At 53.7% G+C, this 18,366-nt stretch overlaps 2 protein-coding genes across 6 annotated transcripts in view; one reads left to right on the top strand and one right to left on the bottom strand.

The window, feature by feature from the left end:
* The window catches only part of HDAC3 (histone deacetylase 3), a 352,192-nt gene that overhangs the window by 148,914 nt on the left and 184,912 nt on the right, over positions 1 to 18,366 (bottom strand). The gene's annotated exons all lie outside the window — the stretch shown is intronic.
* Positions 1 to 18,366, top strand: part of PCDH1 (protocadherin 1) — a 58,677-nt gene that overhangs the window by 14,690 nt on the left and 25,621 nt on the right. For all 5 annotated transcript variants that reach the window (XR_007890733.1, XM_051630813.1, XM_051630814.1 and 2 more), the window contains exon 4: positions 14,764 to 14,983. Coding sequence is in view for 4 of the 5 variants with exons in the window: in XM_051630813.1 (XP_051486773.1) it covers positions 14,764 to 14,983 (220 nt within the window). In the remaining variant the exon portion in view is untranslated. The remainder of the gene's footprint in view (positions 1 to 14,763; positions 14,984 to 18,366) is intronic.

Genomic DNA, 18,366 nt, shown 5'->3' with positions numbered 1-18,366 from the left:
GTGGTGTGGGGTGGTGGCAGCAGGTGTAAGTGGCCTGTGTGTGGCAGGAGGTGACAGCAGGGTGGACACAGTGTGCAGCCTTGGGCAGGTGACAACTCCTCTGCGAGCAGTGTGTGTGCAAGGAGGCAGTGATGGCACTTACTGCCCCTGTCCCATTGAGGAGAGCATGGATTTTCTTCTGCCTGACAGTCCCTGGCCCCACCAGTGCTTGGGACCTCACCCTTGGCTCCCTCAGAGGCTGGCCCAGCCTGTGCTACCCACCTGGGTCTCCTCGAGTCAGGCCAGGCTGCCTGCTGGCTGGCAGCTCTGGCCACTTCTCCTCTTCCCACCCTGCTGAGCTAGATGCTGCTCCTTCCTTCCTCCCTGCCCTCCTCTTCCTCTCCCTTCTCTGACCCTCAGCCTCTGCCCTGCCTGATGCATTTGGAGCCAGCGTTGGTCTGAGGTGCACACAGGCTTCCTCAGCTTGGATCTGGGTGACTTCTCCTGTTCTCCCCCCCTCACCTTCCCTTTTTTTCTTTCACAATCGTATCTGCTCCTCGTCATCCCCCTCTCCTGATGTCTCCCCTTGCTCTGCTCAGGCAGCGACCTCCCCCTTCCCCACCAGCATCTCAGAATCACAGAATCCCCAAGGCTGGAAAAGACCTCTCAGATCATCAAGTCCACCACATCTCCAGACCATGGCACCGTGTGCCACAGCCAGCCCTTCCTTGAACACCTCCAGGGATGGTGCCTCCACCACTTCCCTGGGCAGTCCATTCCAGTGTCTGATCACCCTCTCCATGAGGAAGTGCTTCCTAATATCCAACCTAAACATCCCCTGGAGCAGCTTCAGGCCAGGCCCTCTTGTCTTGTTGCTAGTTGCCTTGAAAAAGAGCCCGACCCCACCTGACCACAACCTCCCTTTGGGTAGTTGAAGAGAGAGCGAGAAGGTCCCCCCCTGAGTCTCCTCTTCTCCAGGCTAAAACAACCCCAGTTCCCTCAGCTATATCCCTCTAAGATTTTCCCTCTAGAAGGGAAAAAAGTCTCCTGTCTGCTGGCCCTGGTGCAGAGGGGTGCTGAGCCCCAGTGGCCAAGCAGTGGGTGTGCTGGAAGCTCAGGCTGTGTGGGCAGCCGCCCGCTCCGAGCTGCCCTGATTGATATTCCTGGCACTGCTGTGCCTGCTCGGCTGGGCTCTCAGCTGCAGGGCTGCTCCCTGCCAGCACAGACCTGCCACAGCCCTCACCCAAACCCTGGGGCAAAACCTGCTGCTGTCACCAGGTGTGTCCCCAGGGACTTTGTGGTCCCTCCGCCCAGAAAGTGGCCGAGGGTGGCGGGGGAGATGAAGGGTGGAGGGTGGGATGTGGGTGGAGGGTGGGGTGAGGACAGAGCTGGGATGTTCTGGGGCAGGATGGAAGAGGCTGGGGTAATGAGAAGGTTGGATGGAGGGGGCTGGGGTAATGAGAGGGTGGGAAGGAAGAGGCTGGGGTAACAAGAGGGTGGGATGGAGGGGGCTTGAGTAATGAGAAGGTGGGATGGAGGAGGCTGGGGTAATGAGAGGGTGGGAAGGAAGAGGCTGGGGTAACAAGAGGGTGGGATGGAGGGGGCTTGAGTAATAAGAAGGTGGAATGGAGGAGGCTGGGGTAATGAGAGGGTGTGTGATGTAGGGCAGGAGGGGGTGGGGTGTTGTGGGAGAGAGCAGGGGCTAAAGGACACTTGGAGCTAAGGGGATCTGCCCCTGGGAACTGTGTCAGCTGGAGGTGGGGAGGGCAGCCCTAGGAGGGTGTGGGGCAGCAGTGAAGAGGTGGATGGTGTGTGTGTCCCCAGAGCTGGTGTCCACTCAGGACCCCTGGTGTGAATCGTGTGCAAGGCTCTCTTGGGGCTGTGCTGGGGTGGGTCACAAAGAGCAGGAGCTCCTCATCATGGTTTGTGAGGTCTTGGACCTTCAGCCCCTGCAGTGCACTGCCAGATTTCTCTCTTGCCATTATGTTCTTCTGAATGCTGCCCCTACAGCTGAGCCCTGTACCAAGCCCAGAGCTCCTTCCTTGCCCTCCACCCTCCGTCCCCACACATACCTGTCCTGTAAGAGCACCTGCCCATGAAACCCTGGGCACAGCCCATTGCCACAGGACAGCCCTGCAAGCCGGTCTGTCTGAGCTGCAATTACTCAACCCAAGTTCTGCTCTTGGGAGAAACCAAGATGGTCAATGGAGATAACTCCAAAATGGATTCTTCCCATTGTTCTCTGCTCCTTCAGTGCCCTAGGAAGCAGGTAGTCTGCTCGGCTGAGGCAGAGAAGGACTGAACATGGCTGAGGAGGAACCTGGCTGCAGGGGTACAAGCCACCTCTGGCACCTTGGTCTCCCTCTTCTTCTTTGTCCCCCTTGGTCCCTCTAAGCTTCTGACATGGAGCTCTTAGAGGGAGTCCAGAGGAGGCCACGAAGTTGACCAGGGGCCTGGAGCAGCTCTGCTCTGGAGCCAGGCTGGGAGAGTTGGGGTGTTCAGCCTGGAAAAGAGAAGGCTCCAGGGAGACCTTAGAGCAGCTTCCAGTGCCTGAAGGGGCTCCAGGAAAGCTGGGGAGGGACTTGGGACAAGGGCAGGGAGGGAGAGGACAAGGGGGAATGGATTGAAACTGGAAGAGGGGAGACTGAGATGAGATTTTAAGAAGAAATTCTTTGCTGTGAGGGTGGAGAGACCCTGGCCCAGGTTGCCCAGGGAAGCTGTGGCTGCCCCATCCCTGGCAGTGTTGAAGGGCAGGTTGGATGGGGCTTGGAGCAACCTGGGCTGGTGGGAGGTGTCCCTGCCCATGCAGGGGGTTGGAATGGAATGATCTTGAAGGTCCCTTTCCAACAGAAGCCAGTCTGATTCTATGATTCTTCTCACGTGGGATCATAGCTGCAGAGTCCAAGCTGGATAAAGCTCAGTCTCAGTTTCAGCTCTAGGAGCCAGGGTCACCTGTGACTCAGACCCACTCTTGCTTCTCCCCAGTAGGTTCCCCATAGACCTTGTAATCTCTCTGACTTCCTGAATTTCCCTGGAGGTCTCGTTCTGCAGCATTGAGGACCTGCTTTCCACATCCCACCAGTAGTGTAGGTTTCTTTTCCTAGTGGAATTCCTGACTCAACCCTGTGGTTGAGAACTCATGAGGCAGAGGAGCTCAGACAAAGGAACAGAAAGAAAACAACTCCCCAGCATCCCTTCAAAACATCTCCTAGTTGTTTTGCATCAACATCTTCCCGTGGTGTAAGCTGTTTATTGCCTCAGTCCTTCAGATACTCACAGGAAGGAGTGGGTGGGAGGGTAGGTTTGTGGCCATGACCTGTAGGAGGGCAGGAGAAAGCCCGTACGTCTTCTTATCCATTTTGGCATTCACAGCCATGCCTCGTGGGCCCTACCCAAAGATCCCTAAAGGTGCCCCTGCCCCGGGAGGTAAACATCCTTCTTTGCTTGTGAAACACCCACCTCCTGATCTGCCATCTGGATGTGGCACGGCTGGGCAGCCGCTGATCTTGGCAGGTGTCACCAGACCCGTCTTTGGAGGCACCGTTTTCGGGAGGGCAGCACATCACCACCTCTCCCTTGGAGCTGGTCCCGCTCCGTGGCCACGTTGTGGGAGCAGAGTGCCCTGATTCAGCTCCTCTGACACTGGCTCCAAAGGCCCCAGCAACCTGAAAGCCTGGAGCTATTTAGCTCCCACGTGGCCTGGTTTTCACATGCTCCCAACTCCTCCAGCAGCTGCAAAGCTGCTGCCAGGGAGGCTCTGCCAGAGCCATCCCTGCTGGGGGGGTGGAACTTGTCTGAGCTCGGGACTCAGATCCGTGCTCTATGCCTCGTGCTAATGTGATGTCTGATGTTCCTCTTACACTAATCTGTTAATCTTCCTGCTTCTTCATCAAAAGCTCTCAAGCCCAGAAGAAAGCAAAATCAGATGTTTGAAGAGCCCTTCGTTATTATTCAGGCTGGGCAAGACCTTTTGGGTTGTTGTGATTCGAGGCCCTGGGAGTGTCTGGAGGAGCTTGGGCTGGTTTCTTTCCAAGGTTTTCAAGTAGATGACAGTTTATTAGGGACTATTCAGGATGTCTCTTGCCTAGAGAAGAGAGCTCAGAAACCTTCTCTGACTTTCAGGACATTTTTCTTAAGCCAGGATCTGCGAAGTCTGGGCCCAAGAACTTGACAGGTCACCCAGGGGTCCTGTGGCAGTAAGACCAGTGCAGCCAAGATAAGTGGCCTTAACGAGCCTTAAAATACCACTTGTCTTACCTGCTTGGTCTCTCCAGATGAAGGCTTGTCTTACCTGGTAGCATCATCCATCATCTGGTGCAGGTTGGTTGCAGACCACTGGAGTGAGGGCTCTGCTGATGGTGCACAGACTTACGGAACAGAGACAAATCCTTGACCAAGCAGGAGGAGCTTCTGCTCTTTGCCTGTGGAAACAGAGGTGGTTAGAGCACAGGGTTGATCAGAGGGAAATCCTCCATTTCAGAACAATCAGCAATAGCTTTTTTATTCCCCCTAGTTTGGCTCAAGTCGATCAACGGATACAGATGGATAAACACATTTATGTATTTCCTAATAATTTCTAAATGCCTGATTCTGACTGACCCTTTTGAATTGAGCTTCCTAATGAATATTTGGCTTGACTTCTGAAGTGCAAGTTACCTTTGCAAGAGCATCAGTTTTTCATTTTTACATGTCAGCAAAGATACCCTCCCTGCTCCAACTTTGAAGCAAGGAACTCACTTGAAAAATGATCTGATTTCAACAAATTGGCACTTTTCTTTCTTTTCTTCTTTTTTTTTTTCATGCAAAACCTTCCATTGAAGCATTCCTGGTTATCTCTCTTTTTCTTATTTGGAAGTTCTGCCTGTACAGTTTTCCCCCCTCCCTGCTCTCCCCAGAGCTTTCAGTACTATCTGTCAGCTCCACTGGGTGCAACTGGGAGCCAGATTAGCTCATTATTCTCCCAGCATTATTTTCTCACTCTGCAGCTGTTGGACTCCTTGAGGGCTTTATTCAAGTGTTACTCCCAGTCCTGGAACCTTTTCCTCCCTGGGATCTTCAGATGGTTTTCATGTGGTTATGAGACCACCTTCTGTGTCCCGAGCAATTTCCTCTCCATCCCAACTATCTACAAAATGGCTCCATTATCAGTTTGAAGGTGAGAGACATTTCAGGACACCACGGTCAGTTCAATTTAGACATTATTCCATGAAGATGATGACCCCTTTAGGTTTTCTGATTCACCCTTCGGATGATTTATTTCCATATTTTCCTTTCCAGTCTTCATTCCAGCCAAAGAGAAGCCAAATTGCACATCCTGGAGGGGCTCAGAGCTGTGATAGGCTGAGAGGTTGGGCAATCTCTGTCCTCAGGCTGTCTAAATGGGTTTCTAATTGCGTTAGATCTTGCTATGAGTTAGATAAATTCGATCTGACCAGGCAGGTTGGCACCAGGCTTTGGCAGTTTCTTTGAGCATCATGCAAATTTCAGGAGGCTTCAGGGCACCTATGTGGAGTCAGACCACATTTTACCCAGATTGATTCATTAAAGAGTGCCTCGGGACCCGATGTCCATTTTAGGATGGCTGTTCTGCTGTCATTATTTCAGCAGGACGTGGAGCCACCTCTCTTCTGACTGCAAGGTCAGCACTTGCTAATTGTCAGCAGTGGAAGCCACAGGAACAGCCACCCAGAAGAGTTGCTTTCCAGATGATACCTGGGGTTGGGAGGTTCTCTTGGATTCTTTTGCTCCAGTTGGGGATTCTTTCTGTAGCTTCATCTGTCATCAGTGAAGGATGGTTGGGAACAACCCCGACTTCAGAGACTGGGGTGGAGATGGACATGAGGATTTGTGGGCAGAGCACATCATGCAAGACTTCATGAGCATCAAATGGACCAGAACTGTCCACCCCATTGCTGGTGTGCCTTGTGCAGCCACAGCAGCTGTGATGGAGGAGACTCCAGCAAATCATTAGATAGATCAGAAAACTGAGCCTGTAAGTCTTCGAGTAGTCCTGTCCTGAGCTGTCAGTTCTTGTTGGGAGACACCACCTTCAATGACAAAATTCTGGGAAGGCCTGAATATTTCTTTTGCATGCAGGAGAGGTGTGCATAGACAACACCTTTGCTCAGAGCTTGGTCCATCTCTCCCCCTCCCTTGCTTGTGCTGGCTGGAGATCCAGACAGGGAGTTGTCCTGCCCGGTTGCTCCAACACTCCCTTGTCCAAAGCAGGCAGAGCCCGTGGGACTTGTTTCCTTCTTCTGTGCCAGTTCCTTCCTCGATTTCTTCATGTTTGCTAAAAGGGAGCAATCCAGGACTGGTGGCCACTGCAACTCTGGCGTGGTTTGGTCCATGTTACAAAGCTGTAATTAGCCCTCAGAAAATCTGGAGATGCTGTGGCAGGGCAGGGATAAGCCTCTGGGGCAGAGAGGATCCCCAGACCATAAAGGGGACCAGAGGGGCAGGGAAGGGAGAAGCACAGGAGCAGAGGGTTCCTGACACGGAGCTGCTGGTCTGCAACTACTCTCCCTCCTGGTGCTGCCACGTAACCTTGTGAGCTCCCACATAGCATCACATGCAGGTGGTGGGGCCTGCCTCCTGGGGGGTTTCTTCTCCAGAAGTCAGCGCAGCAGCAGTTGGGCAGTGTGGAAGAGGATGGGAAGAACTATCTGCTCTGCCCCCATCCTGACCCCAAATCACCAGCAGGAGCACAGGCTGTTGCTCAGCCCAGCTGTAAAATGGTCGACTGCTTCTGGCCACGAGCTGGGCTCGTGTCCTGCTTCCTGGAACTAGAGCTTTGCCCTGGATGGTCCTTGGCAATTCAGGCCCAGCTTTCCTCCAGGCTTGCTCTGGTTTCCATGGACATGATATTCCCCCCAGCCTCCTGCTCCAAAGCCTGCCTTGTGTGGTGCTGGAGCTGCTCTCCTCCCGGGACGTGACACCAGCAAATCATTCCCACTCACAGCAAAGCCTCACGAAAAGCTGGATCTGTGTAGTTTGGGGCCTGATCCCTGGCCTTATATCTACATCTATATATAATTTCAAATTTATTTATTTATTTTGCCTTTCAGTAAGCAGGGATGTTAGCTCCAGGTTGGTTTCCAAAGAGAGGGGGCTCAGTGAATTCATCTGAAGTTGCCTAACCCGTGTGCCACAATGGCTCCCTTGTCACTTCTTTTTACATTCTGGGCAGTGGGTCTGACATTGCCTTTCCCGTTCAGCCCTGTGAGTTGCTGCTTTGTGGTGGCTCTTGGGGAAGCAAGAGCCCTTGGCAGCCTGTGGAGAGGCTGGGGAGGCTCCTGGCATGCAGGGAGGAGCGGGAGCTGGCGGAGGCTGAGCCCGTCAGCGCGGGTCCTGCTGTTGGAGATAGTTAAACCACGGGGGTATTTCCACCTATCCTGCATCACTCAGTGCTTGGGGGGCAGGGGTGGGGGTTAAGGAGAAGGGCAGCTCATCATTCAAGGCTGGGTTGGATGGGGCTTGGAGCGAGCTGGTCTAGTGGGAGGTGTCCCTGCCCATGCAGGGGGGTTGGAACTAGATGATATTTAAGGTCCCTTCCAACCCAAACCAGTCTGGGATTCTATGATGATTCCATGATCTCCTTGGGGACTGCTGCACTGCACCACTCCTGTCGGCAGGAAAAGGGTACCCAGGGGTGGATTTTTCAGTTTTCAGTTGTGAACAGCCCAGTTCCTGGTGGGACAGGTGGGACCACATCTCCTGCCACCCAGTCCGCTCCTCTGCACGGGGGGGTGATGCTGGGGGAGGGCAGTGTGGCACCACACAGCCCTGTTCCCTTGCAGCACTGCTCTCCTCCTGACTGAGGTTGTTTTCCCTGGATTTAGCAGGGAAAACCAGCTTGGTACAGGTCCTGATGAGAGCCTGGAGCTGTTTGTGATGGAAAAGGCAGGAGGGAGCAGAGTAAGGCTGAGGAGGGAAAGGGTCCCCTTAACCACCCTCCAGCACCCCTGGGTGGGACCCTCATGGTTAAGGGCATCAAGACAGAGGAGCCCTTTGCCAGGAACTGGTGCTGGGAGGGTTTTGGGCTGTGCAGCCAGGACCAGGCAGGCTGGGGATACCTGTTGGGGAGAGCCCGAGAAAATTTCTTTCTCATCAATAACAAGTCCCTGCTGCTGCCAGATAAACCCCAAAACTGGAACCAAGGGTGTGACCCGGGGCTTCCCCAGTGTGGAAAGGCTGTGGCAGAGCTGGAACCAGCAGGGAGAAGGGCAGCAGAGCTGGAACCAGCAGGGAGAGGGGCAGCAGAGCTGGAACCAGTAGGGAGAAGGGCAGCAGAGCTGGAACCAGTAGGGAGAAGGGCAGCAGAGCTGGAACCAGCAGGGAGAGGAGCAGCAGAGCTGGAACCAGCAGGGAGAGGGGCAGCAGAGCTGGAACCAGTAGGGAGAGGGGCAGCAGAGCTGGAACCAGCAGGGAGAGGGGCAGCAGAGCTGGCCCAACCTGCCCAGTGTCTGCAGCAGAACAGGCTGCACATCCTCGCAGAGGATGCAGCCCAGATCTGTGAAATTGGAGAGGAGTAGAGAGCAGGGTGCAATTACTCATGTTTTCTCATAACCCTGCAGGTAGGAGAAGTTCAAGGAAAGATTAACAAGCAGCAGATGTAAAAGCAAAGGGAAGTGCTTCTCCACGGAGCACATGGGCAGAGAGTTCATTGCTGCAGGATGCCAGGGAGGCCAAAAGCAGGCATGGAATCAAAAAAAAGGTGTGAGAGCACTTGACAGAGGATAGGGGTCATGAAACGAGTGAGCTGCAAAGGATTCCTTGCTCAGGAAAAAGAACCTGAGCTGTGGCACGACAGAAACCCACAGGATTTCCCAAGGGATGGATGTCTTCATCAGAGCACCCACCCTTGCTGGAGAAAGCTGTTGGTGCTGGTGGGATTTGAGGGATGGGGTTGGCTCCCCAGACCTGAAGGCTGGCACAGGCAGGTCTCTCCATCAGGAATTAACAAGCCCTCAGGAGGAGTGCTTTTCTGCAGAGCCACAATTCCTCAGCTAAGAAAACAGTTTTGCCTCAGATCCCATTCTGGTGCAGTGACAAAGGGGAGAGAGCAGCTAGAAATAGGAAAAAACAGCAATAAATGGCAGGGGGGGAAGGAAAAGGGAAGGAGTGTGTAGCAATTAGTAGCAAGGATTGGTTATGGAGTGTAGAAAATTGACAAGGAAAGCTGAAAACATTGTGGGAAAATCAATTTTGACAAGCTAAACATGATGAGGAGTGCTTTAAAAATGGGCTAGGAAGAGGTGGAATCCAGTAACTGTTGTTCCCACATGGAGACTGCAAAATTGTTAATTAGGTAGAAAACTGCAGAAGTGTGCAATAAATAATTCTGGTAATTTGGATTGAGACATAACATCATGGGATGCAGCACCTGCCAATGTGCTGGTAGCCAGCAAAGACGTTCAAAGTATCAGCTCCTCAAAATAGTGATATTTGAAAGAATGGAATCGTAAAAGAATTTGCACCAGTCTTCAAGAGTCTGGAGGAGGAGGGCTCTGATCAGGGGGTGCTAATGGAGCTGGGGACCCCAGGGTGGGCTGGGAGGAGTGGGAGGGCAGCTGGAATAGTGATGGGAACACTGTGTGCACCACACTGTCCTCACCAGCCCCAGGGAATGACTGGATCAGTGGCTGAGGCAGGATGATGGAAATAGCACTGATGTTTGCTGGGACACTGGGCAGTGACATGGAGCTGACAGGTCCAGCTCTTCAGCCTTGCCCTGGGCTCCTGGCTACTGTGAGGAACAGGATCTGCTCTGGGGTTGAAGCAGCAGAACTGGTTTGGGGTTGATGTGAGGTTATTGAGGGTAGCTCATCAACTTGGAGGTTGGTGCCACGTTGATCATAGGTTCTGATAGAGCAGAATGGTTGGGGTTGGAAAGGAGAGACCATCGAGTTCAGCCCCCTGCCAGAGCAGGGCAGGCCACACAGGAACACATCCAGGTGTGTTTGGGATGTCTCCAGAGAAGGAGACTCCACAACCTCCCTGGCAAGCCTGTCCCACTGCTCTGTCACCCTCACAGGGAAGAAGTTTTCCCTCAACTTGAGGTGGAACTTCCTGTTCTGCAGTTTGTGTCCTTTGCCCCGTATCTCATCCCAGGGCACCACTGAAAAGAGATACATCATCATCATTATTATTATTATTATTATTTTGAACTAACACTCCTCATTATAATTAAAGCATTGCTGGGTAGGTGAGGATCTGGTTTATCAACAGCTCAGGGAAGAAAAGCAGTCACTGGTTGGGAGTCCCTGTGGAACATGGGTCTCCTGGAGGAGCTCTCGGACATAATGGTCTGGAAGTAAATCTAAAATCACCACTGATAAAATCTGCAGCTGACACAGATTGGTGAAGTGGGAGATGATGATGAGGACAGAGCAGTCGTGCAGAGCTACCCAGCTTGCTTGGTTAACTGGGCCCATTTAAACCAGGGGCATTTTAACCCAGTCGGATGCGAAGCTCGACACTGAGCAGTGGGGAACGCTGGTTTAGGTCCTGGAAAGGAGGGGCTTGAAAAGGGATTGAAGGGTCAGACTGCAGGAGCAGCTCAGTGTGAGCTGGTGCAGTCCTCAGGTGGCAGGAGGAGCAGCAGGGCTGTGCAGAAGGCCCTGGTGAGATGGTTCTGCAGGGATGGCCTCTGGCAAGGGATGGGGGAAAAACTGGGGCAGGTGAAGATGGAGGCCACCAAGCTGAGGGTTGAGCTTGAAGGAACCTGGATTGCTTAACTCCTCAAAAAGAAGATGGAGGGGGGTGTGGGTTGTGCTGTGCAAGCAACTGCTTGTGTAGAAAACGCTGGGGGCTGCAAGGCTCTCTAACCCAGCAGAGGAAGGTCAAACAAAGCTCCATTTGTGCAAGCCAGTGCCAGAGAAATGGCTCCAGTGTCTTTCCATGACTCCAGAACAAGGGTCTGTGGGCAGAAAGCTTCAGCCAAACACAAGCTCCTGATATTTTTGAAGTCACAGTGTGGTAGGGGCTGAGCAGAGGACAAGGTGGGCATTACCCCCCATCAGTACCAGGCTGCTCCATGGGGCTGGAGGGGGTGAAGTGAGGAGAAAAGCCCTTCAGGGGCTGCTCGGCAGGATCTGATAGGTAAAGGAGGTGGTTTTTAGGTAGAAGTGGTTCTCTTTGGAAGGAGGCTCCTCAGAGGAAGGGAAGTGGCTGTCCCAGGCAGGGTTTCTGAGGCTGCTTGTGTGTGTTATTGCAGGCACCCCCAGGAGCCCCAGGTGTTTGGGGTTTTACCAGCACAGGGTGCAAGCAGAGCCTTGGAGTTCGGGCTGAGCCATGGAGGTGGAGGGAAGCAGCTTGACACAGGCAGGCAGGGGCAGGAGGAGGCAGTGGGACATCCTGGCCTGGCAGGGTGACAACCAAGCAGCAAAGGCTCCTGCAGGCTTTGCCCAGCCTACAACATGGGCTGGGAACTGACCTCTGGAGGCCTGCACACCATTCTGCTGTGGGCAGGACTGCCTTGACCTCAGCTGCCCCAGAGCTGCACACAAAGACTTCCTGAGAGGTGCTTGCCTGTCCCTTCATGGCAGAGATGGCACCCTCTGCTTGGGCAACCCATCACACTTGGCTGAACCTCCCATGGGGGTTGTTCCAAGTGCCCAAGCTCAGCCTTCCCTGCTGCAGGTGGAGGCCATTCCTGCCTGTCCATGGTCAAAAGCAGCAGCCTTCTTTTTGCAGAAGACTTTTATAAGCTTGAAGTCTGCTGCTTTTGCCTCCTCCTCCTCAAAGCAGTTTCCTCAGGTGTCTCTTGGTTTGTCATTATTTCTAACAGCTGCTTGTTTCCATTCCTCTCTGTTTAACTGGTGTTTAACTGGTGTTTAACTGGTGTTCTTGGAAGTAGAGCCCAGACTGGCCACGGCTGTGCCTCTGAAGTCCTCCTGGAGCCCAGCAAGGCAGACATGGAATCATAGAGTCACAGAATGGTTGGGGTGGGAAGGGACCTCTGGAGATCATAGAGTCCAATGTCCTACCAGAGCAGGATCACCCAGGGCAGGTCACACAGGATGACATCAGACAGGTCTGGAAAGTCTCCAGAGAAGGTGACTCCACAACCTCTCTGGGCAGCCTGGCCCAGGGCTCTGTCACCCTTATAATAAAGAAGTTTTCCCCCATGTTGAGGTGGAACTTCCTGTGTTCCAGGTAGTGTCCATTGCCCCTTGTCTTATCACAGGGCATCACTGAAAAGAGATTGGCCCCTTCTTCTGACACCCCCCTTCAGGTATTTGTAAACATGAATAAGATCCCCTCCCAACCTTCCCCAGACTAAACAGCCCCAGGTCTCTCAACCTTTCCTCATCAGACAGACGTTCCAGTCCCTTCATCACCCTCGTATCCCTCTGTTGGACTCTCTCTAGTCTATCCTTGTCCTTCTTGAACTGGAGCTCAGAACTGGACCCAAAGCTCTAGATGTGGTCCCACCAGGGCAGAGTAGAGGAGGAGGAGAACCTCCCTCGACCTCCTGGCCACACTCTTAATGCCCCCAGATCCTTTGTCACTCAAAGCCAACACTCCTGTTCAGGCATCCCAATGCAGATGTGTTTTTGGGTGAGGGATTGACACTGGTGATGGAGAGCCAAGCCCTGGTCTGTTGGAACCCCCCATCCTTCAGCCAGACTGCTGCTTGAGGGGTGATTATTTTTCCCAAGTGTGCAGATGTGACAGATGTTCCACATCTGGCATCCCAGCAGTTAATGAAAACACAGGTGAGCAACGGGCTCAGGACACAACCTGGGGAATCACAGAACCACAGAATATCAGGGGTTGGAAGGGACCTCCAAAGATCATCCAGTTCAACCCCCTGCCAGAACAGGACCAAAACTAGGGCAGGTCACTCAGAAAGGCATCCAGACAGGTCTGGAAAGTCTCCAGAGAAGGAGACTCCACAACCTCTCTGGGCAGCCTGTCCCAGGGCTCTGTCACCCTCACTGGAAAGAAGCTCTTCCTCATGTTGAGGTGGAACTTCCTGGGCTCCAGTTTGAATCCATTGCCCCTCATCCTGTCCCAGGGCACAAGTGACAAGAGCTTGTCCTGCCTTCTTGATGCCCTCATGTATTGATAGACATTCATTAGATCCCCCCTCAGTCTTCTCCTCTCTAGACTGAACAGCCCCAGGTCTCTCAGCCTTTCCTCATCAGATGTTCCAGCCCCTTCCTCATCCTCGTAGCCTCCCTTGGACTCTCTCCAGTAGATCCGTGTCCCTGTCATTGGAAACATCATCCCAGCTGAAAGGCCTGTCTTCAGGAATTAGCTGTTGGAATACAACTCCCTCAATGCTTTGCATCCACCCTGCAGGGAACTGCACTGTGTCACCCCAGCCCTGAGCTGCAGCTACACTGGTTTTCCTGCATTACTTATGAGAAGATCACCTCAAATAGTGTCAAACCCCCCCCCCCCACCTTCCTAAAGTCAAGGTAGAACATTTGCTGCTGCTCCTCCTTCATCCACGAGGCCTGATGTCTTTTCAAAGGCAAAGAAGTTCAATGGCTTGACATGTTTGTTTGTGACAAACCTACAGTGGCTGTTACTCATTTCCTTGTTATCTTGTAGGTACTTACAAAGAGTTCTTTTATCTGCTTCAGTATTTTTCCAGGAGCTGAAATTAAGCTAACTGGTTTATAATTCTCCAGCTCTTCTTTTTTTATTTTTGCCTCATCTTTAAAGACAGGTGCTATTTTGGCTCCCTTCTAGTCTTCTGGAAGCTCCCTGGTTCTCTACAAGTCCTTGGGGAAAAAAAAAATAAAGAAGTATATTAAAAAAAAAGAAGCCCTGAGAGCTCTGAGATGCTCAATTCAGGTCTCTGAGCACCTGGGGTGAATTTAATCAGGTCCAACCAACCCAAAAAGCAGCTGGTTCGTTTGGATGCTCCCTGTGTCATGGCAGGAGGTTGGGACTAGATGATCTGGAAGGTGCCTTCCAACCCAAACCTGTCTGTGTCTTCCTTCCCTGGGTTAGTCTGGATCCCTTCCTGGTGGGTGGGCCACCTGATTGCCACTCACTTGTGGTAAAGACATCAGGAAAAAGGGTATTTGCACACATGTGGGGTGTTGGTTCCTCTCTCTCCTGGTCACTTTCAAATCCCCATCAAATAGCTCCTTTCTTGGACCCCTTCCTGCGTTCATGGGTGGGTTTGTCTTCTTCTCCCTCCTGGTGTTTGTGGTTCATTCCCTGTGCTTCTGCTCTTGCCCCATGAGTTGTGCTCCCCTGTCTTTCCACTCCCTGGTGATCACCACAAAGAAGGTTTTCATGGAAGGGTTGAGAGGAGGACAAGGATGTAGCTTAATGGCTGTTCTCAGGCATCTTCTCCTCCCAAGCTTGAGGCAAAGCTGGGGGGGTGGTAAAAGTGCTAAGTAGGGTCTTTGAAAGGACAAGCTGACAATGAGAGAAGCTCTTGGGGGAGGTGGGCCTGGCCAGGAGGGTTTCTGAGAGCACCAAGGGTGGCTGCAGGGTCTCAGAGCAAAGTGGAAACTCCAGGTGAAGAGTGAGGGATGATAATTGAGGATGCTTTGCTAACGGGGGACCTTTCTGGAGCCTGTCTGTCACGGGAGAGGCCAGCTGGCAGTCTCTGGGTGGAAGAAGAAGTTGGGGTACAAGCGGTGGAGGGAGCTGCTGGGCTGGGGTGAGGACCACGCAAGGTGTGCTCCTCACACGGGGGGTGCCTGGTGGGGTGCTGTGTCTGGGGGGGGCGCTGGGCTGGACCTCTCAGGCTTGGGTTTGGTGACCACCCCCCCGGGTGGGTGATGCAACAGCTTTTCTCTTCTCCCCCAGTTACCTCATCGCCGAGTGACGTTCTCTGCAGCCAGCCAGGCTCAGGACCTGCAGGATCCTTCCCAGCACAGCTACTACGACAGCGGGCTGGAGGAATCGGAGACCCCCAGCAGCAAATCCTCCTCGGGACCCCGCATCGGGCCCCTGGCCCTGCCCGAGGACCATTACGAGCGCACCACGCCCGACGGCAGCATCGGGGAGATGGAGCACCCCGAGAACGGTAGGTCCTGCTGGCACCTGGGGAGCCTGCACCCCCAGGTTCCTCATCCTCAAGGTCGCACCTGCTCCGGGGTGGGTGAGGCTGGGGTTGAGGAGCTCGGCTGGGGCAGGCTTGTCGTGCTTTCCAGGCTGGTGGGGGTTGGAGGTTGGAGAAGAGATGGGGAGCAGAGGATGTGGGGAGAGGTGGGGGAGGAGGAGGAGGGTGGGGGGACCTGAGGAGGAGTGGGAGTGGGAAGAGCTGAGGTGGGTTTGGCAGAGTGCAGAGGTGGTGGTCGGAGTGGACAAAGGCTCTTGCAGCCCAGGCGGAGCTGAGCTTGTGGCTGCAGCCAGGGTGTCCCAGGGGTGCCTGGGTGTCCCAGGGGTGCCTGTCCCCACAGCAGGACGGGGGTGACAAGACGCAGCTCTCCACGCTGTGGTGGGTGTCGGAGCCCCAGGATGTTCCTGTGGAGCAGAGGGCTGAGGGCAGGTTTAGTGGCACAGGCTGGGGTGGGGAGAGACGTGGGGTGGAGGATCAGAGAGGGTAGTGGTGGCAAACCTGAGAGCCCTGTGTCCTGCCTTCACTGGGCCCTGCAGGTCACCTCCTGCTCAGGTCCACCTTCTCCTGGGATCCCCACCAGAGGTGTCTGCACTCTCACCCCAGGAGAGCTGGCTTTCCCCCTTCCCTGGCACAGCTTCAGCCCCAGTTCTGCTCCTTGTGCTGCCTCTGTGCTGCCTGCCTGACCACCCTCCACCAGCCCACTCCCAAGCTGTCTTCTCTGACCAACTTTAGTTGCTTCCTTGGGCTTGGCTCTGGCTGTGCACGTAACATCTACTTTTCTGCTTTCTTCTGTGCTCCTGTCCTGAGGGGAGGTCACAGTTCAAAGATACCTCCGGGAGAGGAAAAAGAGGAGATGCAAAGAGTTCTCCTGAAGTCTCTTCCTACTTTGGGGAGCAACTCTGACTTTGGGACAGGGCCTGGATGTGGTGTGAAAATGTGGTCAGCAGGTCTAGGGAGCTGCAAACGTGCTGGGTGCCCCTGCTGAGGAACACAAGGGACCCAGGGTGATTTGTGGTCTTGAAGGTCTAGTGGAACATCTCTCCCTTCTTCCCAGGTTAGTTCCTGGAGTAACACTAGATTTGTTGTGCTGTGAATGTTGAAGCAAGGTGTGGTGGTGCCAGGTCCGGCAGGGTTCCCAAATCCATTTGTTGCTCCTGTCTAGGAGTTCCCTGCCTGTCACTTTCTTCCCCAAAAGTACCAGCCAGTCAACTGGGGAGAGCAGTGTGGAGAGGTTCCTGGAGTCTTGGTGCAGGGCGACAGTGCTGGACTTCCCAAGGACCCTCGGGTACCAGCCAGGTGCTTGCAAGAGAGGCTTGAGGGACACATGGGCAAGGAGATGCTGAAGGGCTGTACTGGGGGCTAGAGCGTGGCAGTGGTGATGATGGGGCTGGAAGAGGGAAGTCTGAGCTCCTGAAGGTGACAGGGAGCCCAGAGGTGATGAGGGAGGTGCAAAGCTAAAACTAGAAAGAGGAGTGAGAGGGGAGGACCTGGAGGGCCTGCAGCAGGAGCTGGAAGGGCTGCCTGTAGTCCCTGTAGTTGTGTGCTGATGGGGATGGGCAGAGCCAAGGAAGGCTTGGGGACACTGCCTGGAGCTGTAGCTCCCAGAGACAGAGCACCTGGGCAAGGCTCCCTGCCCATGGCATCACCAGCCCAGCCCCTCCTCTAGATTTGGCAGCTCCTTCCTTTGCACAAGAGCCCCTGGATGTGTTCACAGCCCCAGAGGCAGAAATGCCCACACACCTCTCCATGAACGTGTCACATGTGTCAGACACATTCTGGGGCTCCCAGGGAGTATCTCTGAACCTGTTCTGCTCACCAACCTCCAGCCTGGCCCCCTTCACGTGGCAGTGGTTGGGAATCAGGCTCAGGTCCCTCCTCCTGTCCTGGATAAACCCAGTGTGGAGCCCATGGCAGGCCAAGGCTCTGGAGAATCCACCAGCATTAACTGCAGTCTGTCCTGGTGCTCTGCAGATCATGCCTGATGAACTGGAGGGGCTGGGGTCAAGGCTGTGATCCATTAAATGGACTATTAGGGGTCCCCAGCACCGGGCTGGGTGATTTGGAGATGACGAGTTACTGGTGGTGTTAGACCAGTTCATCCCAGTTGTGTTTCCCATGGCCCGCCTGCGCCAGCTGGGACACACCAGACCTCTCTGTGGCACCAAGGAGACCTCCCTGCCCTTTTTTGTCCAAGGAAGGCTCATTTCTTCATGCCTTGCTTCCTGCAAAGCTTCTCCAGTGACGTGGGACCATCATGACCTTCTGGGGGCCTGTCTCCCCTTGTCTTGCCTTCTGCAGCTACTTAAGCACCAAGAGCCCCTCAAGGAGACCAGAGTGGGTGTTTCTTTTCTGAAGCTGGGAAGATGAAGCCATTCTTGACCTTCTGTTAAACTGAAGAGCCTAATTGGATCCCACACACCCTATCTGGTGGCACGAGCACGAGACTGACACATCTGTGCATTTTCTAGGCTTTCATCTAGTTATAAATATCCAACATAACAGGGCTTCCATTGCCTTCTCCAGGAGATTATCCCTGCAGCCCAACCAATCTGATAAGCAAGTATGCAAAGCTATTTATAGCTTTTTCAACTGGAAGACAGATCCATGCCTTTTCTTTGTAGATGGTTCTTCACTTGATTAACACACATATCAGTGTCCTCCTTTTTTGGACACCTTTTTGCTGTGCAGGCTGCAGTGAAATGCTGTATTGCAGGGGCTGAGCCAGGTCCTTTTCAGGAGGAATGATGCTGTTTCTGCTGAAGACTTCTCTGGTATCTTGGCATTGATGTGGCAGCTCCTCAATCATCCCAGGCATTTGGCATCCCTGTTCTTTTACTTTGCTGCCCACTCTTCCTCCCCAAGGTTTGGCTGTGCTGTTTACCCACTTCTGGGGGTTACACTGAGCTGGGAACTGAGCTTAGTCTCCCACTTGCCCACCCGTTGCTGTGGCTGGAGACATCTGCTCCCCCTGGAGCCCAGGTTTGCTTTAGTTGGGTGGAACCTGGGAGTGGTGGGGCTCTGCAGGGTGCCTGCCCTGCCATCCTGCACAGGGAGCTTGGGTCAGGGCAGTGCCAGTCTCTCCCCACCCAGGATGGAGAGGATTTTAGTAGGATTGCAGGACCCAGTATGTGCAGCCTGGGAAACGTTTGGTGAAGCCTGTTCCACTCTGTCCCTGGGTGGTCCAAAGGTACCTGAGATGATGATGTCTTGGATGGCTGGTTTCTGAGTTGTGTTCTGCAGCCCACAGAATGTTCAAGCTGGTTTATCCCCATTATGTAAAGTGGGGACCCCATGGCATTTTCCATGCAGGCCATCAAACCCCAGACTGAACATGTAATTAACAATCA

This window comes from Apus apus, chromosome 13, assembly GCF_020740795.1.
Source record: "Apus apus isolate bApuApu2 chromosome 13, bApuApu2.pri.cur, whole genome shotgun sequence".
Taxonomy (NCBI): Eukaryota; Metazoa; Chordata; class Aves; order Apodiformes; family Apodidae; genus Apus; species Apus apus.
This window is presented reverse-complemented; position numbering and strand designations above follow the sequence as displayed.